Source organism: Podarcis cretensis (genome assembly GCF_951804945.1).
Source record: "Podarcis cretensis genome assembly, chromosome: 16".
Classification (NCBI taxonomy): domain Eukaryota; kingdom Metazoa; phylum Chordata; class Lepidosauria; order Squamata; family Lacertidae; genus Podarcis; species Podarcis cretensis.
Window position 1 is genome coordinate 6229556 of NC_137186.1, and position 27400 is coordinate 6256955.

The 27400-nt window shown below is 47.5% G+C and overlaps 1 protein-coding gene across 2 annotated transcripts; it reads left to right on the forward strand.

Moving 5' to 3' along the window:
- LOC307205641 (COUP transcription factor 2-like) lies at window positions 1–26573 on the forward strand. Of its 2 annotated transcripts, XM_079958287.1 has the most exons (4): window positions 1–258; window positions 2415–3716; window positions 13018–13545; window positions 25114–26573. In XM_079958287.1, exons 2-4 carry the CDS (start codon window positions 3368–3370, stop codon window positions 25386–25388), a joined length of 1152 nt encoding a protein of 383 aa, XP_079814413.1. In that variant the 5' UTR covers window positions 1–258; window positions 2415–3367; the 3' UTR covers window positions 25389–26573. The 2 variants fall into 2 exon arrangements, with proteins under 2 accessions (XP_079814413.1, XP_079814414.1); XM_079958288.1 differs by lacking the exon at window positions 1–258 and having other exon boundaries at window positions 3294–3697.
- Window positions 26574–27400: the final 827 nt, after the last annotated feature.

Genomic DNA, 27400 nt, shown 5'->3' on the forward strand with positions numbered 1-27400 from the left:
AAAAATTCCGAAGCATTGTTGCGCGGGCGGGAGCTGCGCGCGGGCGCAACTTCAGGATCGGGGCCGCCGCGTTGCGCGCAAAAAGAAGAAACTGCTGCTTTTTTTTTTTGCGCTGGAGGGAGAAGCGCAAGGAGCAGCCTCGAGAGCCCCCCCTTCCCCCCCCCCAGGCGGAATTTGCTTCAAAGAAAAGAAAAGAGAGAAAACCACCAATTTCTTCTCCAGGATTCCGAAGGAGAATTAAAAGCGATTTTCGAGCAGGTCTGGGTACTGCCCTCCTTATTCCTCTTCCTTTCCGATAAAGGAGATGCCCCTCCCCTCCCCGCTTTGGGGTATTATTATTATTATTATTAAACCATATTTTATCTTTGTGGTTTTGCTTGTGGTTAAGTCATTGCTGCCCACTCTGACAGATAGGAGTTTGTTTTTGAATTTATTCGGGGGTGCAGTGGTAAGTCAAAGGAGCGCGCCTATTTTTTGTGTCTTCCTGTTGGAGAAGAAGAGCTTTCCCTTATTTCTTGGGGTACTTTCCCCTTTTCAGGTAGCAAGTGACACGAGGCAACATCATGCTATAGGCACACCTACCTGTGAGTTTTACTCCCTCCTAAAGTAGCGGGCTCCTCCGCTGACTGCAGGGGCGCGCGCTTACTCCTGAGTAAACGGGTGAAGGTTTGTGCCGTGTCAGGAGAGGTTTATCCCCACCGCAACCCGGGATAAGGAGGACTCCCGGAAAAGAAAAATTAAAAAGAAAGAACTTTCGTTGGGGGAAAATGTATGAGAATTTGCAAAACAAGCAGAAACTTCACAAATTGATTTTTGCTCTCTTTAAAAAAAAACAACACGATTTAAACAGTACAGATTTGATGTTAGCTGCTTGCAGCAATGATGTTTAAGGATGGCTTTTGGTGTTCAGCTGAAAAACAAAAAACTTGCCCACTCATCTGTACTGGCATCACTTTCTAGGATTATTAATTATTATTTCTGTGGGATGAAATTATGGTAATTCAAAACGAGTTTAATTGTACTAAATATTCTGTTATAATTAAAGAAATAATTATATGTAATTTCGGTAGCAGGATTTGGCATCTGTTAAAAATATTACTAATGCTAATAAAGTTGCTTTAATTGTAATAGGGTGAAAGCTTAACACAATTGTGTATAGACAGTGGCATGAATATTTATTAAATATTGACTGTTGTTACTAATGACCGTTAATGTCTAGAGAAGGAAACAGGATCTAATAATATTAGAAACAATAGTGTTATCAACAGTAATCACTAGTAATTTTATTAACAGCAATCTAATGCTGTTAATCATGATGTATCAATTACCATTACCTGTAAAAATAGCAGCGTATTAATAGGAATATATTGCTAATAATGTACAGTATTGCTTTTAACAGTATTGCATTACTGATATTACAGATTTTGCAGGTAGCAATATCAATACAATTGCATGCCATTTCTTCTTGCATAAAGCTTTTAAGAAATATTATTTATTATTCAATGGACATTCCTTGCTATAGTGGGAAATGACATTTATTCATAAATATATTATTAGGAGATGGTTGGAGATAATAAATTCTTCAGAGGGTTGGAAAAAGGAATATCATTTTAATTCTTGCTACGCTTGGAAAAAGACAAATTCTCTCGCCCCCCCAAATCCCTCATTGATCTGTAGATGATCTTCATCAGCTGTATTTAATACCTTGATCAGGGGTCAATAGGAGAATAAAGATATATACAGGGGTTCAGAGTTAAACCCACATGCTCCCTGATCCTAAAAATAGTTCACCGGAATAGATCTGTCTCATTCATGCAAGCTACTTTCTTTCTCTGTTGCCTGTTGATTTTGATCATAGAAAGGACAGAATGGGGAGAGAAACAGAGGATCGATTGGAGTCTTTGCCCTGGCTTAGATGGCTTCAATTTGCCCACACCCCAAAGGCAGAAGCACCCTAAAACCCCAGAGACGGGCATTTCTGGTGATGAAACACCCATCCCAGAGACAGTTTAGGATGAAGGCTCTCCCTCTCTTTCGGAAGCCCATCAAAATCTGATGGATCGTTCCTTTGGAGCCACCATCATTTTTTAAAAGAATATTTTTTTGGGGAGGACTGACTTTGAACTACCTCTCAAAGACTTGTTAGTTGCATTTTCTGTTCCTTTTGGGACGCCACTGCCTTAAAAGGCAGATGAACAGCCCCAAAAGGCTATCTTAAGATGTCGTATATTTTACACTCGATGGGAATGTGAACTTTAGACAACCGGGATGGGAGTTGTGTGGCTTCTGGTTTTTCCTTCGCCTTTCTTGCACAATGTTTGCTGAGCTCTCTTCTTAAAAATAAACTAACCTCTCGCACCTTTTCTCTCTCCCTGTCCTTCCTCTCCTTAAAAAAATAAAACCCCCATGCACAGATCTGTCAGGATTTGAATGCCTGCTAGCAGCTGCCGCCTCACTGGAAGAAGTTTTCTCTCTGGTTATGGGCACCTTTTTCGGAGTCGTTATAACCCTGTGTGCTTTCCATCCTCTGGCAACTGAAGACCCGAGATTCCTTCCCTTCTCTCTGCTGGGCTTCTGCCAAATCGAGGCATTGTGATCTTCTTTCTCCAGCAAAGAAGGCAGACCGCTTCTTTGGGAAGACAGACGCACGGGGAGGAAAATGGAGGGAGGCGACTGCAATTTCCCCTCCCGGCACTGATTCTTACTAGTGGGGATTTTGGGATTCCCTCTGCCGCTTTTCCTGGAAGAAAACCTTCGTTTACAGTTGCCTGCTCGGTCTTGTGGGGCGAGGAGTGGGGGGAGAAGCTGCCAAAGACGCCCCTCCTTTCATTCCTTATTCTTCTCCCTACCCCGCCCCCCCCCACCCTGCAAAGCATGCAGTTGTTTGCTCTTCTGCTGGAAAGTAGATTTATAACCCCGCTTTCTTTGGGATCTATTTCATCCTCATTTTCCTCTTCCTCCTTTCTACCTGCTTCCTCTTTCTCTCGCTCCTTCACGGCTGGTCCTTTCCACCCTCTCCTCCTTCCCAAACTTCAGCCGCTCACCCCCTGCCCTTCTCCATTCCTCTTCCCTCCTCCTCCTCCTCCTTTCCTTCCTTCTCTCCCTCCTTTCTCCTCCTCTTGTCCGCTTCCAGTCCACCCGTTCCCCAGCCTTCCTGCCCATCTCATCCTTTCCTTCTCTCCCTAGCCGTCATTCTCTTGCCCACTGCTGCCCCTTCTTGACCTCCCAGCCTCTGCAGCCAGCCCCATACCTCCTCCAACCAACCCCCCTAGCTAGATCTCTCTCTAGCCCCCCTGCAATTCTCACCCCCTTTCTCCCCACCCACACCCCTCCTTTCCTGCCCCTCCCTTACCACCCCTCTCCCAGGATGGCTCTGGTAGTGACCCCCTGGCAGGAAGAGCTTCCTGGCGTTCCCCCGGGGGTCTCCCCGCAGGTGCCAGCCCCAGCCCCCCAGGAGCCCAGCGGGGGCAGCAGCGGGGAGGGCAAGGCGTCGGCGTCGGCCATGGACTGTCTGGTGTGCGGGGACAAGGCCAGCGGGAAGCACTATGGCCAGTTCACCTGCGAGGGCTGCAAGAGCTTCTTCAAGCGCTCCGTGCGGCGCAACCTCAGCTACACCTGCCGTGCCAGCCGCCAGTGCCCCGTCGACCAACACCACCGCAACCAGTGCCAGCACTGCCGCCTCACCAAGTGCCTCAAGGTCGGCATGCGCCGTGAAGGTGGGTTGCCCGAGGAGGGGGGCGGGTGTCCCATGCATCTCGCCCTCCTCTCTCTCTTTCTCTCTGCTTTCTTGCAATCTCCCTCTCCTCCCTTCGCTCTCCAGAGGCCAGTCTTCCATTTCTTCTTCTTCCCCTGTTTTTTCCTGTTCGGATCTCTCTTACTCTTTCCTTTTGTGGAAGTTGTGACATCCCTTTTCTTGCTCGCCTCCTCCCTGCTGCCTTAGGGCTCCTCTGGAGAGTAATAATAATAATAATAATAATAATAATAATAATAATAATAATTTATTGTTTATATCCCACCCATCTGGCTGGGTTTCCCCAGCCACTCTGGGCGGCTTTCAACAGAATATTAAAATACTATAGTCTATTAAACATTAAAAGCTTCCAATTTTAAACATTGTCTATAACATTACAAGTGTTTTTTTAAAATCCTGCTAATGTCTTAACTTGAGTATATCGCGTAGCTCAGTGGTCAGCACACCTGCTTGGCATGTAGAAGGTTCTAGGTTCCATCCCCGCTGGCAGAGGCTCTCTTGCCCCAAACCCTGGAGAGCGACTGCCAGTCAGTGCCAAAAGTACTGAGTTTCCTGTGAATCCTGGTTTTTCTTTTTCTCTGGATGTATTCTGCGAAATGTCATCGGTGCATCAATAGTCCTATTATTTATGTATTCATCTGTTACCTTGCCCTTCAACCTAAGTTCCCAGGGCAGGTTCTACCAACGAAAACACAGTATTGAAACGGCTAACAATCGCAAAAATAACGTGGATCCTAAAAGGATACGGCTTGAGTGTCAAAAGCACTTCATTCAGTTTATATAGCCCACGCTTCCTCTCGAAGGAGCCCAGGGTGGAAAACCTATCAATCATGTAGAAAAGCATTTGAGAAGAGAAAGAACATAAGCAGAGCCTGCTGGATCAGGCCAATGGCTCATGTAGTCCAGGATCCTGTTCTCACAGTGGCCGATCAGATGCACCAGTGGCTCCTGTGGGAGGGAGTTCTGCAGTTTAATGATGCACTGGGTGAAAAAGTCTCCCCCTTTTCTCTGTCCAGGGATCTGAGGGTCGCCAGAAACAGTCGTCTTTCAGCCACCAAATGGCAACCTAGATAAAGAGGGGTGTTTTTAAAATCCCTCCTGAAAGTCAATTACGAGGCAGGTGGGCGCAACTCGCTCGGGAAGGCATTTCACAAATGGGGAGCCACCACCAAGGAGGCCCTGTCAATGCCAACTGGGCAGCCTCCAGTGGTGGCACCCTTACTACCACGGCCTCCTCTGCTGGTCTGAAATGCTTGATACTGGGAGAGGTGCTTTTTAAAAAGGTACTGGTGCCTTAGTGGCCAATGGTGCGTTAATGGCAGATTTGTGCATAGGAACATAATAATCTGTCTTATACAGAGTCCAACCATTGATCCATTTAGCTCACTATTGTCTCCGCTGACTGGAAGAGGCCCTCTGGGGTTTCAAGCAGGGATTAAATGTGGGATCTTTGGCATGCCAAGCAATCGCTCTACTCCTGAGCTACTGTCATTCCATTAAAAAAGAAGACGCTAGTCCTCATGGTTCTGAATAGAGGGTTGGTTTTAATTGGGAGCTGCCTTACACCAAGCCAGCCCCTTGGATCTATCTAGCTTTGTGTTGTCTACACTGGCTGGCAGCAGCTCTCCAGGATTTCAGGCAAGGGGTCTCTCCCAGTGGTACCTGGGGATAGCAGGGATTGAACTCAGGACCTTGTGCATGCAGGGTCCTTGCTGTGCCACTGAGCTACAGCCTTTTCCTGAACCATCCGCACATCATTCTGCCTTATTAGTTGCGTTCTGCAGTGCTTCCTCAATGTCCGTGTATTATTGCCACCCAGAGGGGCAAACTGCGATTCTTACATTGTAGGGGGTTGGACTAGATGACCTTTGGGGGTGCCCCTCCAACTCTGCCATTCTATGAAAAGCAGGGCAAATAATTAAATCAGGCCATTTGAGTTAAAGGCTGAGAAAAGGATAAACTAAAACCGACAGATTTGCGCACCGGCTACTTCCACCCCTGGCCTGATTTAATTTATTTCTGCTCTCTGGGTGAACCTGGTTTAATTTCAATTTATTTGTGGCATTAAAAGTGAGGAGGATTTCAGCAGGGAGTTCTGGGACTTGCAGCGACTGGGCACAAAGCAGAGTTTCTGGTCCGAAACCTTTGCAGCAGCAAACTCTGTCGAAAGGGAAATAGCTGCCCTGCCACTGCCCTGAAGCTGAATGCGGGGAAGCTTCGGGACAGATAAAAGAATAATAATAATAATAATTTATTATTTATACCCCGCCCATCTGGCTGGGCTTCCCCAGCCACTCTGGGTGGCTTCCCAAAAAAATATTAAAATACTGCAATACATCAAACACTAAAAGGTTCCCTAAACAGGGCTGCTTTAAGATGTCTTCTAAAAGTGTGGTAGTTGTTGTTCTCTTTGACATCTGGTGGGAGGGTGTTCCACAGGGAGGGCGCCACCACCGAGAAGACCCTCTGCCTGGTTCCCTGTAACTTGGCTTCTGGCAGTGAGGGAACCGCCAGAAGGCCCTCGGTGCTGGACCTCAGCGTCCGGGCAGAACGATGGAGGTGGAGACGCTGCTTGAGGTATACTGGGCCGAGGCCGTTTAGCGCTTTCAAGGTCAGCACCAACACTTTGAATTGTGCTCGGAAACATACTGGGAGCCAATGTAGGTCTTTCAAGACCGGTGTTATGTGGTCTCGGCGGCCGCTCCCAGTCACCAGTCTGGCTGCTGGGTTCTGGATTAGTTGTAGTTTCCGGGTCACCTTCAAAGGTAGCCCCACGTAGAGCACATTGCAGTAGTCCAATCGGGAGATAACCAGAGCCAGAGCTTTTTCACACAACACATAGCTAGACTCTGGAACTCCCTCCCACATGAGGGCAGAGGCAGCCACCAAGGCTTGAAAAGAGGACTGGGCAAATTGATGGAGGGGAGAGAGCTATTTATCGCTAGCACTAGCCCCTGTTGGCTACCAGCTGCTGTGGCTTTGCTCTGCCCCAGCCAAGCTTCTGAAAGCCGGTTACTGCAAATCACAAGCGTGGAGAGCACTGCTGTTGCACCCAGACCCCCTCTTGGGCTTCCAAAGGGGCATGTGAATGGTCACTGTGAAAAGAGGAGGCAGGACCACAAGGCCTCCACTTGACGTGACCCAGTGGCCGCGCTCTTCTGATGTCCTTACGGTCCGGAGGAAGTCTATTTACATCCCTAGTTCCTTACAGGTATTTGGCCTTGGTGAGGATAGGATGTTGGACTAGACTGGACCCCTTTGGCCTGATCCTGCGGGCTCTTATTGCATTCTTAAAAGTAAAGGTAAACGGACCCCTGACCATTAGGTCCAGTCATGGCTGACTCTGGGGTTGCGGCGCTCATCTCGCTTTACTGGCTGAGGGAGCCGGCGTACAGCTTCCGGGTCATGTGGCCAGCATGACTGAGCCGCTTCAGGCGAACCAGAGCAGCGCACGGAAACGCCGTTTACCTTCCCGCTGGAGTGGTACCTATTTATCTACTTGCACTTTGATGTGCTTTTGAACTGCTAGGTTGGCAGGAGCAGGGACCGAGCAACGGGAGCTCACCCCGTCACAGGGATTCGAACCGCCAACCTTCTGGTTGGCAAGTCCTAGGCTCTTTGGTTTAACCCACAGTGCCACCCGCGTCCCATTGCATTCTTACGAGAGCGCTATAAAAAGTGCCTATGCGGGGACCCTAATTCTTCATCTTCCTTCCATCCCTCTTCTGCTTTTCCTGCCTTCCGTTTTCCTTTGTGACTTTCCCTTTTCTATCCTGCTTTCCTCCAGTTCCCCATTTCTCCATTTCACCCAATTCCCTCCACGCCTCCTCTTCCCTACTCTTTGCTTTCTCTCCTCCTTTTCTCCCTTTCTTTGCCTTCCTCTTCCTCTGCAACGCTTTTGCAAAGGGAGATCTTGATTATCTAGCCGTGCCCAACCACATTCCCATTGCTGAATCATCCTCCTCTCTGCTCCTGCAATTTCATCCCTCGTTCCCCTTGATTCATGCCCGTCTTTGTCTTCCCAAGAACCTCCCAGGGTAGGACAGCATCTCCTCCTTTTCATCTTTGCCCTTCAAAGTTATTTACCTTTTCCCTTTCCTTCTCTCTGTCCTCCCTCTGCGTTTTATTCTCCTCTTTTTTTTTTTTTTTTTTTTTTTTTTTAAGGAATCGCTTCTTAACGTCCGATTTCTTCCTCTCCACATTTAAGCAGAGGGGCTCCTTTGCAAGACTATTGGACACATTAATGGCTGATGAGGCTACCAATATTTGCTAACTGCAATGGCTATTTTCTGCCTCCATGTTGGAGGCAGTGAGGTAAAGGGTAAAGGGACCCCTGACCATTACGTCCAGTCGTGGCCGACTCTGGGGTTGCGGCGCTCATCTCGCTTTATTGGCCAAGGGAGCCGGTGTACAGCTTCCGGGTCATGTGGCCAGCAGGACTAAGCCGCTTCTGGCGAACCAGAGCAGCGCACGGAAACGCCGTTTACCTTCCCACCGGAGCAGTACCTATTTATCTACTTGCACATTGACATGCTTTCAAACTGCTAGGTTGGCAGGAGCAAGGACTGAGCAACGGGAGCTCACCCCGTCGTGGGGATTTGAATCGCTGACCTTTTGATTGGCAAGTCCTAGGCTCTGTGGTTTAACCCACAGCGCCACCCGCGTCCCTGATGTTGGAGGCAGTAGCCGCTGAATAATAACAGTTCCAGGAAACCATGGGGGGGAAAGTGCCATGGCATTTGGGTCTGGCTTGTGGGCATCTGCTTGGCCATTGTGGGAACATTTGCAGGATAAAAAGGTACAGGATTTCTGGGACAGGTGTCAAAAAGTGCACAGATTAGAAAGGAAACCAGTGCAGCTGCCTCAAAATATTTGCAGGCCCCCAGCAGTGTTTTTTAAAAACTTTTTTATTTTTTAATATATCTTTATTAATTTAAAATAAATACATTTATGAAAAACAGACGTGCATATAAGTAAACAAACATACAATCAAACAAATAACAGAAAAATCAAACAAACCACCGCACTATAAGAAGATTAATATAATTATCATCATATATACTCCTGGTATTGAACACAATTATAAAATTTGTAGAAAAGAAATTTAAAACTGACTTCCAATTAATCTCGCTGTACTTTGTCTATCCATTACGTTATACCGCCCAGTTACTTCTATACTTTCTTTTTACCTCCTCCCTACAAATTTAGAAAACTATGGAGTAAAAGGAAACATCTTGGCAGAATTAAACTGAGCCCCCAGCAGTGTTAAAGCAGCACGGTGTCTGACCGCCCCAGTAGCAGGTAGAGACCCAAATAATCATGGCTAGATGATTAAAAAAAAAGTTGTCTGGAGGGGGCAAAGGATTCCTTGGAGGAGAGAGAATGCGGGAAGATTTGAGACAGCGTTTTCGGAGCTTGCTCACGCAGCGCAACCTGTGGAACTCCTTGCCACAGTAGGCAGGGACAGCGACCAACTTGGATGGCTTTAAAGGAGGACTGGGCTGGTTCATGAAGAGGGCTATCGGTGGCTACTAGCGACGATGGCTGTGCTTCTTCCTCCACAGTCAGAGGCAGCAATTCTTCTGAATGCAAGTTGCTGCAGGAACTGCAGGAGAGGAGAGGGCCTTTTGTGCTGAAGTCCAGCTTATGGGTTTCTGACAAGATGGGCCCTTGGCGTGATCCAGCGGCCTTGTTTGTGGGGCCAGAGCTGAGCGCCCTCTGATCTGCTGGCCCTGCCAATCATGCAGGGCAGGTTCCCTTTGCCTAGACACAAGTTTTTTTCAATCATTTTTATTGATTTTCCAATAAAAAACATCCAGTTAATATATCCAATCAAAATATTCCAATTAAAATAAAAAACTAAAATAAAACGAGACCATATTATAGTCCAAATTATAATTATTAATTTCTCGGGGCTCCCCAGGGTCTGGATCTCTGAAGCATATCTCCACATCTTAGTCCTGTTTCTCCTCATTGTTTCCATATTTTCCACATCTTGATTTTGACGCTTCTTACTTACTTAATTTTCAGTTTTCTTTTTCATTGTGATTACTAACAACCCCAAGGGCATGGTATTGCATCATACTATATACAAAGCAAACAAAGTAATAATAATAATAGCAATAATAATAACAATAATAATAGGTCAATTTATATCCTGCCTTTTTCCCTGACAGGGACTCAAGGCGGCTTACAAATAAAATAAGAACTGCTAATTATTATTATTTTTTGAGGGGCGCAACCATTAAAAAAACAATTACAATGTAATTAAAATTACTTATCTGTCTATAGGGGACGCGGGTGGCGCTGTGGGTTAAACCACAGAGCCTAGAACTTGCCGATCAGAAGGTCGGCGGTTTGTATCCCCGTGACGGGGTGAGCTCCCGTTTCTCGGTCCCTGCTCCTGCCAACCTAGCAGTTCGAAAGCACATCAAAGTGCAAGTAGATAAATAGGAACCACTCCGGCGGGAAGGTAAACGGCATTTCCGTGTGCTGCTCTGGTTGGCCAGAAGCGGCTTAGTCATGCTGGCCACATGACCCGGAAGCTGTACACCGGCTCCCTCAGCCAGTAAAGAGAGATGAGCGCTGCAACCCCAGAGTTGGTCACGACTGGACCTAATGGTCAGGGGTCCATTTACCTTTACCTATCTGTCTATAAGATTCCTGTGTTGTACGGGGTTGGACTTGATGGCCCCAGAAGGGTCCCTTCCAACTTTACAATTCTGTTAAAAACATACTGGCAATCTCCCTACGACAGAGGAATGGCAAACTAAGCTGATGGACTGCGCCGAAATGGCAAAACTGACTGGGAAGCTCAGGAATCAAGAAGACGTGAACTTCAAGAAAGAATGGGGGGGGGGGGTGGAAATTATAATTTATTTAGGACACCATCGTAAAGCAGGTGAAAACATTACCAGGATTCTAATAATGCTTGTAATGGAACAAATATGATGGATAATATGGACAGGTACAAAATATTGTTGTTGTTTAGTCGTGTCCGTCGCTTCGTGGCCACCTGGACCGGAGCACGCCAGGCACTCCTGTCTTCCACTGCCTCCCGCAGTTTGGTCAAACTCATGCTGGTAGCTTAGAGAACACTGTCCAACCATCTCGTCCTCTGTCGTCCCCTTCCCCTTGTGCCCTCCATCTTTCCCAACATCAGGGTCTTTTCCAGGGAGTCTTCTCTTCTCATGAGGTGGCCAAAGTCTTGGAGCCTCAGCTTCAGGATCTCTCCTTCCAATTAGCACTCAGGGCTGATTTTCTTCAGAATGGAGAGGTTTGATCTTCTTGCAGTCCATGGGACTCTCAAGAGTCTCCTCCAGCACCAGAATTCAAAAGCATCAATTCTTTGGCGATCAGCCTTCTTTATGGTCCAGCTCTCACTTCCATACATCATTACTGGGAAAACCATAGCTTTTACTATACGGACCTTTGTTGGCAAGGTGATACAAAATATAGACTGAAATAATACGCAGTTGGAAATGTTGACAATAGATTCAGAGAAATGTATATTTGGTATTGTTACAACTCTTCATTTTTAAAACCAAATAAAAACGATTAAAAAGACCACATACTGGCAATCACAATGGAAAAATAATAATAAGGAAATGAAATAGAAACATATGCATCCTTCGTTTCCCGAGTAGGCTTGGGTGGTGAGTACAGAGAATCTTAAGTCAGAAGCCCAGGAAATAAAATTTTCCCCACCCCAGGACAACGTAACGGCATATTGGTTTCACGAAATAAATGCTGAGACGAGAATCATGTGCTTTCTCCCTTCTCCCCCCCCATAACATTTTATTAATTTTCCAACAATAACAGAAACAAAACAAACAACAATAAAAACCAAAACAAAACAAATTGACTTTCCCCCAATCCCTTCCTTGGTTCCATTGTATATCAATGTACTATATATCCATTATAAAGTTTTAACCATTTGAATTACTTATTGTCCACTCATAATAAATTTACATGTATTCTCAAAACCCTGCCAATGTATTAACCTGTGTACATTGCTTCTGAACATATCCAATAAAGTCCTTCCATTCTTCCTTAAATTGTCGTCTCTTCCTCTTAATTTCATTGCCAACTTTGCCGTTTCAGCATATTCTTTTAATTTAACTTGCCAACCTTCTTTAGCCGCGACGCTTTCTTCTTTCCAATGTTGTGCTGTTTGTGCAGCCGTGGTTGCATACATAAACAAATTCTTTTGTGATCTTGGTAAGTCCATTCCTGTAATACCTAACAGGAAAGCTTCTCAGGGTTTTTTTTGGCAAAGGTTATTTTAAACACCTTCATTTCATTATAAATCATTTCTCAATAATTCTTAACAATTTTGCTGTCTCACCACGTATGAAAAAATGTACCTTCTCTTGTTTTACATTTCCTACACTTGTTTTCTCTAGTTTTGTACATTTTTTGCTAGTTTAACCAGTTAGATACCTGAAGGAGCATCTCCACCCCCATCATTCTGCCCGGACACTGAGGTCCAGCTCCGAGGGCCTTCTGGCGGTTCCCTCCCTATGAGAAGCCAAGTTACAGAGGGCCTTCTTGGTAGTGGCACCCGCCCTGTGGAACGCCTTCCCACTAGATGTCAAAGAGAAAAACAACTACCAGACCTTTAGAAGACATCTGAAGGCAGCCCTGTTTAGGGAAGCTTTTAATGTTTAATAGACTATTGTATTTTAATATTTTATTGGAAGCTGCCCAGAGTGGCTGGGGAAACCCAGCCAGATGGGCAGGGTATAAATAATAAATTATTATTATTATTTATTATCTATACATCATTTTCTCTTTTTTATATACATTTTTATAATTTTTTTAACATATTAATTCCAACATTCATACAACATAACCTCATCTTATACAATATTTTTGGACTTCCGTCAACGCCTCTGATGATTTTCTATTCTTTATCACTTATTATGCATTTCTTAATTCCATATTACCTTTAATTATCCTTAACTAATAATTCTCCTCATTGTCTTTTTATTTTTTTTTGCAATATTTCAAATAATTCACCTTACAAAACTTCTTGCCGACCTGCTAGCGCAATCTGTTAATCACAATTACTTTTCAAATCGTCCGTAAATTGACTCCAGCCTTCTGAGAATCTCTGGTCCCGCAGGTTTCGAATCCTTCCTGTTAGTTTATCTAATTCTGCATAGTCCATCCATTTCATCCTCCGTTCTTCTTTCTGCCGCCATTGCATATAAAAACAACCTATACATCATTTTCTCCCTCCCTCCCTTCTTGTCTCCCTTCAGCCGTGCAACGGGGGCGCATGGCTCCCGCGCAGCCCAGCCCGGGCCAGTACCCCTTCACCAACGGAGACCCCTACAATTGCCACTCCTACCTGACGGGCTTCATCTCCCTCCTCCTCCGGGCAGAGCCCTACCCCACTTCCCGCTATGGGGCCCAGTGCCTGCAGCCCAACAACATCATGGGCATCGAGAACATCTGTGAGCTGGCTGCCCGCCTCCTCTTCAGTGCCATCGAGTGGGCCAAGAACATCCCCTTCTTCCCGGACTTCCAGTTGGCCGACCAGGTCTGCCTTCTGCGCATGACCTGGAGCGAGCTCTTCGTCCTCAACGCCGCCCAGTGCTCCATGCCTCTCCACGTGGCTCCCCTCCTGGCCGCCGCCGGCCTCCACGCCTCGCCCATGTCCGCCGACCGCGTGGTGGCCTTCATGGACCACATCCGCGTCTTCCAGGAGCAGGTGGAGAAGCTGAAGGCTCTGCACGTCGACTCGGCCGAGTACTCCTGCCTGAAGGCCATTGTCCTCTTCACCCCAGGTGAGCATCGCGCGCTGCCGGATTGGAGGAGGAGAGGGCTATCGGTGGCCATGATGGCCATGCTCTGACTCACCATTTCATCATTCGGGGCAGGCCAGAGAAAGTCCTCCTTCATGCAGGGCATTGTTAAACTATGGAACTCAGTGCTGCAGGAGGCAGCGATGTCTGCTATTAAGTAGTGGGTGGACATAGCAAACGACACAGAGATTTCTCCAAATACCGTATTTTTCGCTCTGTAAGACACACCCGGCCATAAGACGCACCTAGTTTTAGAGGAGGAGAACCAGAAAAAAAATATTCTCTCCCTCTCTCAGCGCCTCTCCAGCAAAGCAGGAGGAGAAATGGAAGGGGCTCCGTTTCTCCTCCCGCTTCACTGAAGAGGCACTGTGCAGAGAGGGAAAGCTGTGCAGTGCCTCTCCAGTGAAGTGAAGCCAGAACAGCAAGAGGGATCGCTGTGCAGTGAAAGCAGCAATCCCTCTTGTTGTTCTGGCTTTTGGGATAGCTGCGCACCCTTCATTCGCTCCATAAGACGCACACACATTTCCCCTTACTTTTTTGGGGGGTGCATCTTATAGAGCGAAAAATACGGTAGTTCTTTATAAGTAAGCTGGAACTGAACTGAACAGCAAACAGCTCAGCCGGCCTGCTTTTATAGGCAGCCAGCTGTCAACATTTTAACAACAACAGCCCAGGGTTTCCTGCCTAAATTAACTTACGTGGACCTGAGTGAAAACTATACAGTGGTACCTTGGGTTAAGAACTTAATTCGTTCCGAAGGTCTGTTCTTAACCTGAAACGGTTCTTAACCTGAAGCACCACTTTAGCTAATGGGGCCTCCTGCTGCCGCCAGAGCACGATTTCTGTTCTCATCCTGAAGCAAAGTTCTTAACTCGAGGTACTATTTCTGTGTTAGCGGAGTCTGTAACCTGAAGCGGCTGTAACCTGAAGCATCTGTAACCCGAGGTACCACTGTATACACAATACCCCTGGTGGCCAGGGTGAGAACTTCAATACATAACATCTGCCATCTTGGATGGCCTGAACAGAAGGCTGTCGTTGGTTAATGGCTGTGATCTTCCTCCACAGTCAAGAGGAAGCAATGCTTCTGAATACCCAGTTGTTGGAAACAGCAGCAGGAGACAGGATTCATGTGCCCGGATCCTGCCCGTGGGTTTGCCATGGAGGCGGGGGCAGGGGGCAGCTCTTTGCTGGCCATAGTGAGAACAGGATACCGGTCTCTTCTGATCGTGTTGGATCTGATTGCGCAATTAATTCAAAGGTGGCTGCAATGCTGAATGGCTTCAGGAACACCTTCCTTTCCTGGCGAGCGGTTGTTAGGGGAGATCAGGGGAACGCCACCACTGAGAAGGCCCTCTGCCTGGTTCCCTGTAGCTTTGCTTCTCGCAGGGACGGAACAGCCAGAAGGCCCTCGGTGCTGGATCTCAGTGTCTGGGCTGAACAATGGGGTGGAGACACTCCTTCAGGTCTACTGGGCTGAGGCCGTTTAGGGCTTTAAAGGTCAGCACCAACACTTCGAATTGTGCCTGGAAATGTCCTGGGAGCCAATGTAGCTCTTGCAGGACCGGTGTTATGTGGTCTCGGTGGCCATTCCCAGTCCCCAGTCTAGCTGCCATATTCTGTCCCAGGATGACCTATGAGAAAGTCTTCTTCCCCCTCTTGCTTGATTTTTCCTCTAATGAAGGAATCCATGCCCCAGGAAGGTATGGAGGTTGCAGAAAGGCATGGGGGAAGCTCCTCAAGAGGTTCAAGCAAGGAGCTCGAACAAGTTACCAAGCCAAGGTGGGCTTGCTATCCTGGTGTCGGTGGGCCAATTCCTGGCCCACTGGATGAAGAGAGCATACATGGGGCCCCTTTTGCTGGCAAGCAGAGTTTGGGGTGGTCACCTGCCTACATCTGAGTTGGAGGGAGGTGAGACAAGTGACCCCTGGGACACTAATGAACACCTGCATGGCCAAAATAGCCACCAAGGTCTGGAGTCATTCTGTGTTATGCCAGCAGAGGGTGGAGGAGTGACTCCCTCTCGCCTCCTGCTGGAGGGAAACAGAAGCGACTTGCCGCTTTGGGAAGAATAGGAGAGCACAATCCATTTCTGAACTAAAGGACCTGCCTCCCACAACCACCAGTCTGCTGCTGTGAACCAGGCCAAGCGGCCAATCAGACCTGGGGGATCAACCCCCCCGGAAACTACCATTAATCCAGAACACAGCAGCTAGACTAGGGACTGGGACGGCTGCCAAGACCATATAACACCAGCCCTGAAAGATCTTCATTGGCTCCCAGTACGTTTCTGAGCACAATTCAAAGTGTTGGTGCTGACCTTTAAAGCCCTGAATGGCCTCGGCCCGGTAGGCCTGAAGGAGCATCTCCACCTTCATCATTCAGCCCAGACACTGAGGTCCAGCACCAAGGACCTTCTGGTGGTTCCCTCACTGCGAGAAGTGAGATTACAGGGAACCAGGCAGAGGGCCTTCTTGGTGGTGGTTCCCACCCTGTGGAACGCCCTCCCATCAGATGTCAAGGGGATAAACAACTATCTGACTTTCAGAAGACATCTGAAGGCAGCTCTGTTCAGGGAAGCTTTTAACGTGTGACATTTTAATGTATTTTTAATCTTTGTTGGCAGCCGCCCAGAGTGGTGTGGGGAAACCCAGCCAGATGGGCGGGGTACAAACAATAAATAATAATAATAATAATAATAATAATAATAATAATTATTTTATTGGCTTCCCACAGGCTGACCACGGTGAGAACAGGATGCTGTTGTATCGTGTTTTTAATATTCTGTTGGGAGCCACCCAGAGTGGATAGGCAGGGTAGGCAGGGTAATAGTACAGCGGTGCCTCGCAAGAGGAAATTAATCCGTTCCGCGAGTCTCTTTGTCTAGCGGTTTTTTCGTCTTGCGAAGCAAGCCCATTGACGGCTTAGCGGATTAGCGCTATTAGCGGCTTTTAGTGGCTTTTAGCGGCTTAGCGGATAAGCAGATAAGCGGCTTAGCGGCTTAGAAAAAGGGGGGGAAAGGAAAAAAAACCTGCAGGAACTCGCAAGACATTTTCGTCTTGCGAAGCAAGCCCATAGGAAATTCGTTTTGTGAAGCTCCTCCAAAACGGAAAACCCTTTCGTCTAGCGGGTTTTACGTCTTGTGAGGCATTCGTCTTGCGGGACACCAATGTAATAGTAATAATAATAGGCAGGGTAATAGTAATAATGATAATAATGATAATAATGATAATAATAATAATAATAATAATAATAAATTTATTATACAGTGGTGCCCTGCAAGACAAATGCCTCGCAAGACGAAAAACTCGCTAGATGAAATAGTTTTCCGTCTTTTGAGGTGCTTCGCAAGATGAATTTCCCTATGGGCTTGCTTTGCAAGACGAGACGTCTTGCGAGTTCTTGCGAGTTTTTTCCCTTCCCCCCCTTTTTCTAAGCTGCTAAGCCGCTAATAGCGCTCATCCGCTAATAGCCGTGCTTCACAAGACGAAAAAACCGCAAGACGAAGAGACTCGCAGAACGGATTAATTTCGTCTTGCGAGGCACCACTGTATATCCCTCAAACCCAGTGTTGTCCACACCGACTGGTGGCCGCTCTCCATGAGTTCAGGCCAGGAGCTTCCCTAGAGATGCTGCTGGGCGTGTGTGTGTTAACCTGGGTCCTTCTGCATGCCAAGCAGGTGCTGTGAGCTGTGACCCTCCCCTTCACCTTTCTCTTGGCACCCGCTACCTAGAGCTGGCCTCTGCAGAAGCAGAGCTTAATAAACTGCATGCATGTCAAGGAGAAAGGGGATAGAGAAGAGTTTTTCTCCCTCTCCCAAAGTTCTGGAAGCCGTGTTACGAAGCTGAATGTTGGAAGGTTCGGGGGAGAGAGAAGAAAGCGCTTCTTTGCAATGCACATAGTTAAACTCCCTCCTGCAGGAAGCAGCGATGGGCAAAAGCCTTGGGGGCTTTAAAAAAGAATGACACAAATTCATGGAGCGGGAGAGGGCTATTGAGGGCTACTAGCCATGTTGTCTATGCTCTGCCTCCACAGTCAAAGGCAGCAATGCTTCTGAAGACCAGTTCCTGGAAACTGCAGGAGAAGACATTTGCTCTTGTGCTCGAATCCTGCTTCTGAGTTTCCCATTAGGGCATCTGGGTGGCCGCTGGGAGAACAAGAGTCTGGGCTAGAAGGATCCAGCAGAGCCTTCTTATGTTTCTATCTGCCCTCTGAGCATGTGTTTTGTTTGCATTCTGTTTCAACCATGTACATGGCTTTCACGCCATTGTCTTGCAAAGTGGTCTATAAACTTGTTGAATCTCAATGGCAACCTCCTTGATTCCTTCCTGCCATCGACCACTGCCGGCTATTTTCTTGAAGGCATCAGGTAGCTGAGCTTGCGATGGCAGGGCGCGTGTGTGGGGTTTTTGCTTGCGTCTTAAGTGAGCTCGCCTTGCCAAAATGTACGTCGGTTTCTGAAATCACCCCCAGGCCAGTTTGCCTTTGCTATCGCAAGATGGAAACTGTCGGAAGTTTGGGCACACAGCCTTTGCACAGAGCTAAGAGAGTGAGAGGGACGCGGGTGGCGCTGTGGGTTAAACCACAGAGCCTAGGACTTGCCAATCGGAAGGTTGGCGGTTTGAATCCCCGCAACGGGGTGAGCTCCTGTTGCTCGGTCCCTGCTCCTGCCAACCTAGCAGTTCGAAAGCACGTCAAAGTGCAAGTAGATAAATAGGTACCCCTCCGGCGGGAAGGTAAACATCGTTTCCGTGTGCTGCTCTGGTTCGCCAGAAGCGGCTTAGTCATGCTGGCCACATGACCCAGAAGCTGTACGCCGGCTCTCTCGGCCAATAAAGCGAGATGAGCGCCGCAACCCCAGAGTCGTCCACGACTGGACCTAATGGTCAGGGGTCCCTTTACCTCCTTTACTATGCCTATCGCACTTTAAACTCAAAATCCATTGTTGTATATATTGGGATTGTAGTTCCATTTGTGTTTCTCAAGCTGGTCTCTGACCATAATAAATTTCGTGTTCATGAGTGCCACTGATCGCTTGTAGCCACGATGGCTGCGCTCTGCCTCTGTGGTCAGAGACAGCAATGTTTCTAAATTCCAGTTGCCGAAAAACACAGGAAAGGAGAGAATTCTCTTGTGCTCAAGTCCTATTTGTGATCTTACCATTCAGGTATTGGCCTCAGTGAAAACAGGATGCTAGACTGAGGGTCTTCTTCCTTTCTTCTGTCTTAGGTGATTCTTGAAGTGAGCCTCACTTTGCCAAATTCAGTCATTTTACTCTCTCGCCCTGACCTAGCCACTGTGATCCATGCGACGGTCACCTCCAGACTGGATTATTGTAAGTCCCTCGACGTGGGGCTGCCCTTGAGACTGACCCAGAAACTCCAGCGGGTGCAGAATGCCGCGGCCAGACTCCTTACGGGGTCCTCGCCGCGAGATCACATTCACCCGGTGCTATACCAGCTGCACTGGCTCCCAGTGGAGTACAGGATCAGGTTTAAGGTGCTGGTTTTAACCTTTAAAGCCCTATACGGCCTAGGACCCTTGTACCTACGGGACCGCCTCTCCTGGTACATCCCACGGAGGACCTTACGGTCTTCAAAGGAGGTCCCAGGCCACAGGGAAGTTAGGCTGGCCTCAACCAGAGCCAGGGCTTTTTCGGCTGTGGCTCCAATCTGGTGGAACGCTCTGTCACAAGAGACTAGGGCCCTGCGGGACTTGACATCTTTCCACAGGGCCTGCAAGACAGAGCTGTTCCGCCAGGCCTTTGGCCAAGGCACAGCCTGACCCCCTCCTTTGGTAATCTTTACAGAAGCCCAATGGTTGCCATGAATTTGATTTCCACTGATTTTATAATGAATTGATTTTGGAATGCTGTATTATTTTACTGCTGTTAGCCACTCTGAGCCCAGCTTCGGCTGGGGAGGGCGGGATATAAATAATATTTACCGTATTTTTCGTCCTATAGGGTGCACCGGCCCATAGGACGCACCTCGTTTTTTTGGGGGGGGGGAATGAATAAAAAAAATTATTTCCCCCCCCCCAGCTGCGGCTGCCGCCCCAAGCCTTGCGGACACTCGCCCGAAGCACGGGGAGTCCTCCGGAGGGCTCCCCGTGCTTCGGGCGGCAGGCTGCGGCCCGCAAGCCTTGTGAGCCCATGGGAACTCCCCCGGGCTTGCAAGGCTTGCGGATAGCTTCCTGAAGCCTGGAGAGCGAGAGCGATCGGTGCGCACCGACCGATGCCTCTTGCTCTCCAGGCTTCAGCGAAAGCCTACATTCGCCCCATAGGACGCACACACATTTCCCCTTCATTTTGGGAGGGGGAAAATTGCGTCCTATGGGGCGAAAAATACGGTATTTATTTACTTATTTTTAACATCACCTCCCCCCCCCCCCCAAAAAAAAATCCACAGAGCATAATTCCAGGATTCAATTAAGAGAATATACATTTGAGGGTTGTTGTGTTTCCCCCCCCCCCATGCCTATTGAGAAGCATTCACACACACACCCAGCACTCCAGTGAAATACGTCTCCGAGGGCTGCTGTTTCCCAGCTTGAACGCAACCCTCAAGCTGAGTTCATCCCTCTCCCCCGTTGCGGGAGCCACAAAACAGCTCCATTCAGAGCCCCTCAAATGAGCGCCGTGGCTATTCAGGCCACGAACGCCGCCGCTATTGACAGAGGCCCCCAAAAGGGACCTCACCAAGAATCCATTCACAGCCGCCGCTTTTTTCTAACGCGGCATGCCTAACGCAACAGACATTTAGCTGCGTGGGGAGAATGGGCCGCCCGTCGCCGGCGTCAATAGCCGGGACTTGAAAACGCTTACTCTGGGCATGCTGTGTCACAGGCCACCAAAGGGATGAAAGGAGCACCGGGATGTGTGCTTGTGGGGAGAGAAAGGGGGGGGCAGCTAGATTTGGTTAATTAAAAAAAAAAAAACAGAGATAAAGAGAGGCGGGGTGTTTATCTGCCAGTCGTGGTGCATTACTCCGGGAATCAAAGCAAAAAGTTTCTCCAGCACCTTTGTGAACTCGCCCCCTAGCAAATGCTAGATGACCAGAGCAGATATGGGGACATGAGATGCAGGTTCTGCTCCAACCTATTCTTGCTAAGGCTGCAAGCTCATAAGGTTAAAGGCACCGTCTGGGGGTACAAAGGACAAAGGTCCCTCATTCTCTTAAAGGGACCCCTGACTGTTAGGGTCCAGTCGTGACCGACTCTGGGGTTGCGGCGCTCATCTCGCTTTATTGGCCGAGGGAGCCAGCATACAGCTTCCGGGTCATGTGGCCAGCAGGACTAAGCCGCTTCTGGCGAACCAGAGCAGCGCACGGAAACGCCGTTTACCTTCCCGCCAGAGCGGTACCTATTTATCTACTTGCACTTTGATCAGCAAGTCCTAGGCTCTGTGGTTTAACCCACAGCGCCACCCACGTCCCCTATAGGGGACATATAGGCATATAAACACAGATAGGCATATAAACACATAAAAACTTTAAAATAGACTACCTTAGAGAAATGACCCAAAATCGCCTGTGGATCCGGGTTGGGAATTTTCAAACTAGATTGAATCGGGCTATGGTCTGCGCATACAGATCTGTGCGCAGAATCTGGCAACCATCCGGGTCGTCTTGGGGTCTTTGCCTAAGAGGAAAAGATCAAATTTTTGCTTTACCGGGAGGTCAGCAAGCCTCACCAGCAGGGGGTCAAAGGTTTCTCTACGTGCTTCATTGTAAAAGGAACATCTAAAAAATATGTGTTCAGGGCTTCCTATATATTCCCCATTGGGACGCGGGTGGCGCTGTGGGTTAAACCACAGAGCCTAGGACTTGCCGATCAGAAGGTCGGTGGTTCAAATCCCTGTGACGGGATGAGCTCCCGTTGCTCAGTCCCTGCTCCTGCCAACCTAGCAGTTCAAAAGCACGTCAGAGTTCAAGTAGATAAATAGGTACCGCTCTGGCGGGAAGGTAAACGGTGTTTCTGTGTGCTGCTCTGGTTCGCCAGAAGCGGCTTAGTCATGCAGGCCACATGACCCAGAAGCTGTACGCCAGCTACCTCAGCCAATAAAGCGAGATGAGCGCCGCAACCCCAGAGTCAGTCACGACTGGACCCATTGGTCAGGGGTCCCTTTACCTTTACCTATATTCCCCAAAGGACAGGCGCAAATTCTCTGGTCATATGGGACTTTTTTAAAGGATCCTTCCAAGACCAGCAAGGGCAGAGCCGAGCTTTCTGGCAAGTGTAAAAGCCCTTCTTCCATTTTTGGATACAAGAAAAAAGAGATTTGCTGCTGGTGCATCTATATCTCTCTCGATTTCTACAATTTTGTAGTCGGGGCACCTTAAGTAGTCCTGTTGTCTCTCGGTGTCTATAATTCTTTGCCTATCCATTGCTTTTGCTTGGCCCGAGCCCAGACTTAGAAGGGCTTGAGGGGCAAAACCCAGTTTCTGAAGTGTGTTCAGGGCTGCTGTCTGCCAGCCTGACTGGAACTGGTCGCAAAGGATCAGTGGAGCTATACCACGGGGGAGCAGTTTCAGTGACAGCCATTTATAGATTGATGTTAGGCTGATATGTGCCAATCCTCTATTAAACCCATCCAAGTTGGTGGCCATCCCTGCCTCTTGTGGAGTTCCATAGTTCCCCTATGCTCTGCAGGAAAGGTTTCCTTTTGTCTGTCCTGAATGATGAAATGATGACTCAGGGTGGGGAAAATGGAAGGATACCATCGCACAGTGCACAGCCAGACTCTAGGCAATGGTGGTCACCAGCTTGTATGGTTTTTATAATTCATAGCGCATACTAGGGCTATCGACGGCTGCTAACCATGATGGATATATTTGACCTCCATTGTTAGGGGTAGTTCAGTGGAACCTTGGTTCTTGAACTTAATCCGTCCCAGGAGTCCGTTCGGCTCCCGAAACTGTTCAAAAACCAAGGCGCAGCTTCCGATTGGCTACAGGAGCTTAAGTGGAGGCTGCACTGGACATTCGGCTCCTGAAAAACGTTCGATACTGGAACACTTACTTCCGGGTTTTCGGTATTTGGGAGCCAAAACATGCGAGTACCAAGGCGTTCGAGAACCAAGGTATGACTGTATGTCTCTTAATACTAGGGGCTAGGAATCACAGATGGGGAAAGTTGCATAACCACCAACATTTCTCCTGTGAAAATAGAGATGCTCTATTCCCTTATTGTTGCTGTTGTTATTTTACTATTTATACCCTGCCCATCTTGACTGGGTTGCTCCAGCCACTCTGGGCAGCTTCCAACATATATAAAAACATAATAAAACTTGAACCATTTGAAAAAACTTTCCCTATACAGTGATACCTCGGGATACATATGCTTCAGGTTACAGACTCCGCTAACCCAGAAATAGTACCCCGGGTTAAGAACTTTGCGTCAGGATGAGAACAGAAATCGTGCGGCGGCAGCGGGAGGCCCCATTAGCTAAAGTGGTGCTTCAGGTTAAGAACAGTTTCAGGTTAAGAACAGACCTCCAGAACGAATTAAGTACGTAACCAGAGGTACCACTGTACAGGGCTGTCTTCTGATGTCTTCTGAAGGTTGTAAAGTTACCGTATTGGCCCGAAAATAAGCCGCACATTTCCCCCCTCCAAATTCCGACCGTGAAAAGTTAAAGTGCTGCTTCAATTCGCGACTTTACAAAAACTGACTTTTGCGATATCGCTGCTGAAACAGACATACGGTAAAATGGAATGGGTGTGAGTGCCTGCGAAATTTTAAAGGTGTGGCGTATATTCAGGTGCGGCTTATATTCGGGCCAATACGGTATTTTTCTCCCTGGCCCTGGGACGGCTTCTGTAAATCCAGGGTTGTCCAGGGCTGGAGGAGCCGGAGTTTCGATTGTGCTGTGGCCCTGGTGTGGGCTTCCCCTTGGGCATTTTTTTGCCCTCTGTGAGAATAGGATGTTGGCCTAGCGGATGGTGACTTTTTTTTTTTTTTTTTTTAAAAATAATATTTATTATTTTCCATACATAAACATAACAGAAGAAAAAGCCAACAATAATAAAGAAAAAAGAATGAAACGGAAAAAGGAAAAAGAACATAAAACATAAAATACATCAAATCACCACATAAGCTAAAAATTAATCAATCAAAATCCATCTTTATAAAAAAATTACTTGACTTCCTCAAATCTCTTCCATCTGAGTTTCTTAGTAATTATATATAGCCGTTTCCAATATCATTATTTCATAAAACTATATCACAGTCAAAATCATATTTCCTAACTTTTCTTATCGTACATTTTCTTATTTATTTATTTAATCCCAATTTAATCCTAGGCCTAATTGATTCTTTCAGGTGATTACATATCTTTAATATTACAATATTTATTCAAATACTCTTAAAATTTCTTCCAATCTTCTTGGTATTCCTCTTCTTTCTGGTCGCGGATTCTCCTGGTGAGATCAGCCAGCTTCATAAACTCCATCATCTTCAACTGCCAGCGGAAGGTGACTTTTACTACATGTGGTGGGCTTGTGATAAAGTTAAGAATTCTGGGGAGTTAATTTACAATGAACTCAAGAGAATATTTAATATACCTCCCCCCCCCCCCAAAAAAAAACCAGAAGCCTTTTTATTGGGTTTGATGGGGAAGGAAATTAAGAAAGTGGACCAAAGACTTTTTATGTACGCCACAGCAGCGGCAAGAAACATGCTTGCCCCAAACTGGAAATTGCAAGAAGTTCCCACCATTGCGGAGTGGCAGACGAAAATGATGAGCTATGCGGAGTTAGCCAAACTGACGGGAAGAATTCGGGACCAGGACGATCAGAGGTTTCAAGAAAATTGGAGTAAATTTATGGTGTATATAAAGGATAAATGCAAAACTTTAAAAACACTGGCAGGACTGAAATAGCTTTTACAATGTACGGCAGATACAAGGTTTATAAATGGAATTCGCGATATAAGAAAATAAGGGGTACTTGCTGAAGGGATGGAGGGAAGTCGCAAGCTCGGCAGAGCTAATAGTATCTATGTGATTTATTGTAAAGGTAAAGGGACCCCTGACCATTAGGTCCAGTCGTGGCCGACTCTGGGGTTGCGGTGCTCATCTTGCTTCATTGGCCGAGGGAGCCACCGTACAGCTTCCAGGTCATGTGGCCAGCATGACTAAGCCACTTCTGGCGAACCAGAGCAGCGCACAGAAATGCCATTTACCTTCCTGCCAGAGCGGGACCTATTTATCTACTTGCACTTTGAGGTGCTTTCAGAATGCTAGGTTGGCAGGAGCAGGGACCGAGCAACGGGAGCTCACCCCGTCGCGGGGATTCGAACCGCAGACCTTCTGATCAGCAAGTCCTAGGCTCTGTGGTTTAACCCACAGTGCCACCCGCGTCCCTGTGATTTATTGTATTGTAGTGTAAAAGTATGTATAAGGAAAATAATAATAAATTATTATATATATAAAAAAGAGAATAGGGTGCTGGCCCAGATGGGATCTTCTCTAGCCAGATCCATCAGCTGGCTCTCACACCGATCAGTTGATCTCCCCTGCGAATGTTCTTTCCTTCTCCCCCTTGCAGATGCGGTGGGGCTGACGGACTTGTGCCACGTGGAGAACGTCCAGGAGAAGTCCCAGTGTGCCTTGGAGGAGTATGTCCGGAACCAGTACCCCAACCAGCCCAGCCGATTTGGGCGCCTCCTCCTTCGCCTCCCCTCGCTGCGCATCGTCTCCGCCCCTGTGATTGAGCAGCTTTTCTTTGTGCGCTTGGTAGGCAAGACCCCCATCGAGACGCTGATTCGAGACATGCTGCTTTCCGGGTCCAGCTTCAACTGGCCCTACATCTCCATGCAGTGAAAGCAGCCGGGGGTTGGAGGCCGTGACTGCAGCCTTGCCGTTGCCTTTGCCCCCCAAACTGGGCGACGGGGGCCTTATTGGTGCGCAGACAGCGGTGGGCTGTCACTCAGGGAGCCAGAGCGTCTCACCTGTGCTCCCTCCAAAATGGCGGCCCTCGAGACAACCAGGAAATGACATCAAGGAGGTGGAGCTTGAGGTCGCTTTCCTGGTTCCTTCTAATCCCCCAAGGGGGGTGGGAGTGACTTTGGAAAAGCCTGCCCTTCCATATTTATATCGCAGACAAAACAAAATGGCAGCCGTTTTCTTAAAATGAGCTTGATCCTTGGATGATTATTTTTAAAAATGTGCTTTTTCTACAAGAATGTCCTTGCCCCTCAAGGAATTATACTGGAACAATGGCATTATGGATCGAGAACCTGAGATCTTTCGTTGTCCCATGTCTAAGAGATTTCTATAGTTTCATTGGTGGGTCTTCCTTGGGCCCACCTTCTCAACTGGTGAATGTTTTGTTGACAGCGTGTCGGCTGAACGGCCCGCCTAGGAGAAGGTTTGCAGTGGATTGCGATACAAACTTGGCGACGCGCAAAAACACATGTGGCTTGCTGAGCCTCAGTTGTGCAATGGCACCTCAAACAATCCTCAAACTTTCCCTTTTGCGTTTGTGCATAAATGTGTAAAGAGGGAGAAAAGGGCTGGGGCAATTGGGAAAAAAAAGACTTGCCTCTTCAGACCGATCAAAAAGAAAAGACTTGCCTCCTCAGCCTGCTTTTCTTTTCTTTTTCTTTTTATAACAAGGACTTCCTTCTTCAGGCCAATATGTGTGAAAGTGTCCTTTACAATACTGCAAAAAGCCCACATATCTTCCAAGACTCCTTCCCCGTGGGCCTTTACAGCCTAGGGAACTGTCTACAATCTATGATGTTTGGGAGTGATGGTGACTATCATACCCTATACATGAACTGAAGCGGAAGAGATACAGAAAAAAAACGAACAAACCCAGAATTGGAGTCGGGGGGGGGGGGCAGTTGATTCCATTCATGTGCAAAAAAGAGGAGATAGACAGGGGCGAGACGACTACTACTTCTTTTTTTAATCTAAAGGAGGGGCAAAATGATTTGGGATGTCTCTAACCTGGAGGGGGAAACATGCTATTTATAAAATAAAATAAACTCAGATTATATCCTACCCCCGTTGCCCAGCTAAATGTACTTAAATACATTTCAACACCCATAATTTTTTTAATTTTGGATGGTTTCTTTGTAAGTGCAGCGGCGGAAGATCTCATCTTATGGATTGTGGGTTCCTTCCTTGGATGGGGGGATGAGGGGAGACGATGAAAAAAAAAACAAAAACCAGGAAAATTGCAGCATCCATCAAGTAGATTTAATTTTTTTTTTAAAAAATGATGGAGCTGGCATTATAATTAAAACTGATGATTGCTGAACTCCTTCCAGATTTTTTATTTTTTTTTTAAATTCACTTCCCTCCCTTTCTCCACCTTTTCCCTATCTATGATGCCCCAGAATCTGTGGGTTTGGGGAAAGATGAGCTCCCCCCCGGTTTTTTTCTCAGAAAACATTTGCCCAGGACGATTAGGACAGATGGTGTGGCCAAGTAGGAGGAAGATGGTTTGCGGGAGGTAAAGCAAGACAATGTGTGTGTGTGTGTGTGTGTGTGTGTGTGTGCGCGTATGTAGTTTCAGGAAATGGAACCTCAACGTAGCTGTTAAATGTTTTCCATCAAAGGGGGGGGGGGAGCGGCAGGCAGGCGTGAGGGAAAGGAAGGGGGGGGTGTCGCTTGTGCATTTTTGCTGTTTATTCCCTCCTCGACATACAAATGGGCTCAAAACGTGTTCAGTCGCCACCATATGGAGTGATGCTCACGTCAGAAGCTGGTCCACGGAGGCGGTGTGCGCAGGGACTGTTACGAGCTTGGATGAGGTTTTTCAGAACATAAGAGGCTTGCTGCTGGATCAGGCCCAATGGCTCGTCTAGTCCAGTACCCTCTTCTCA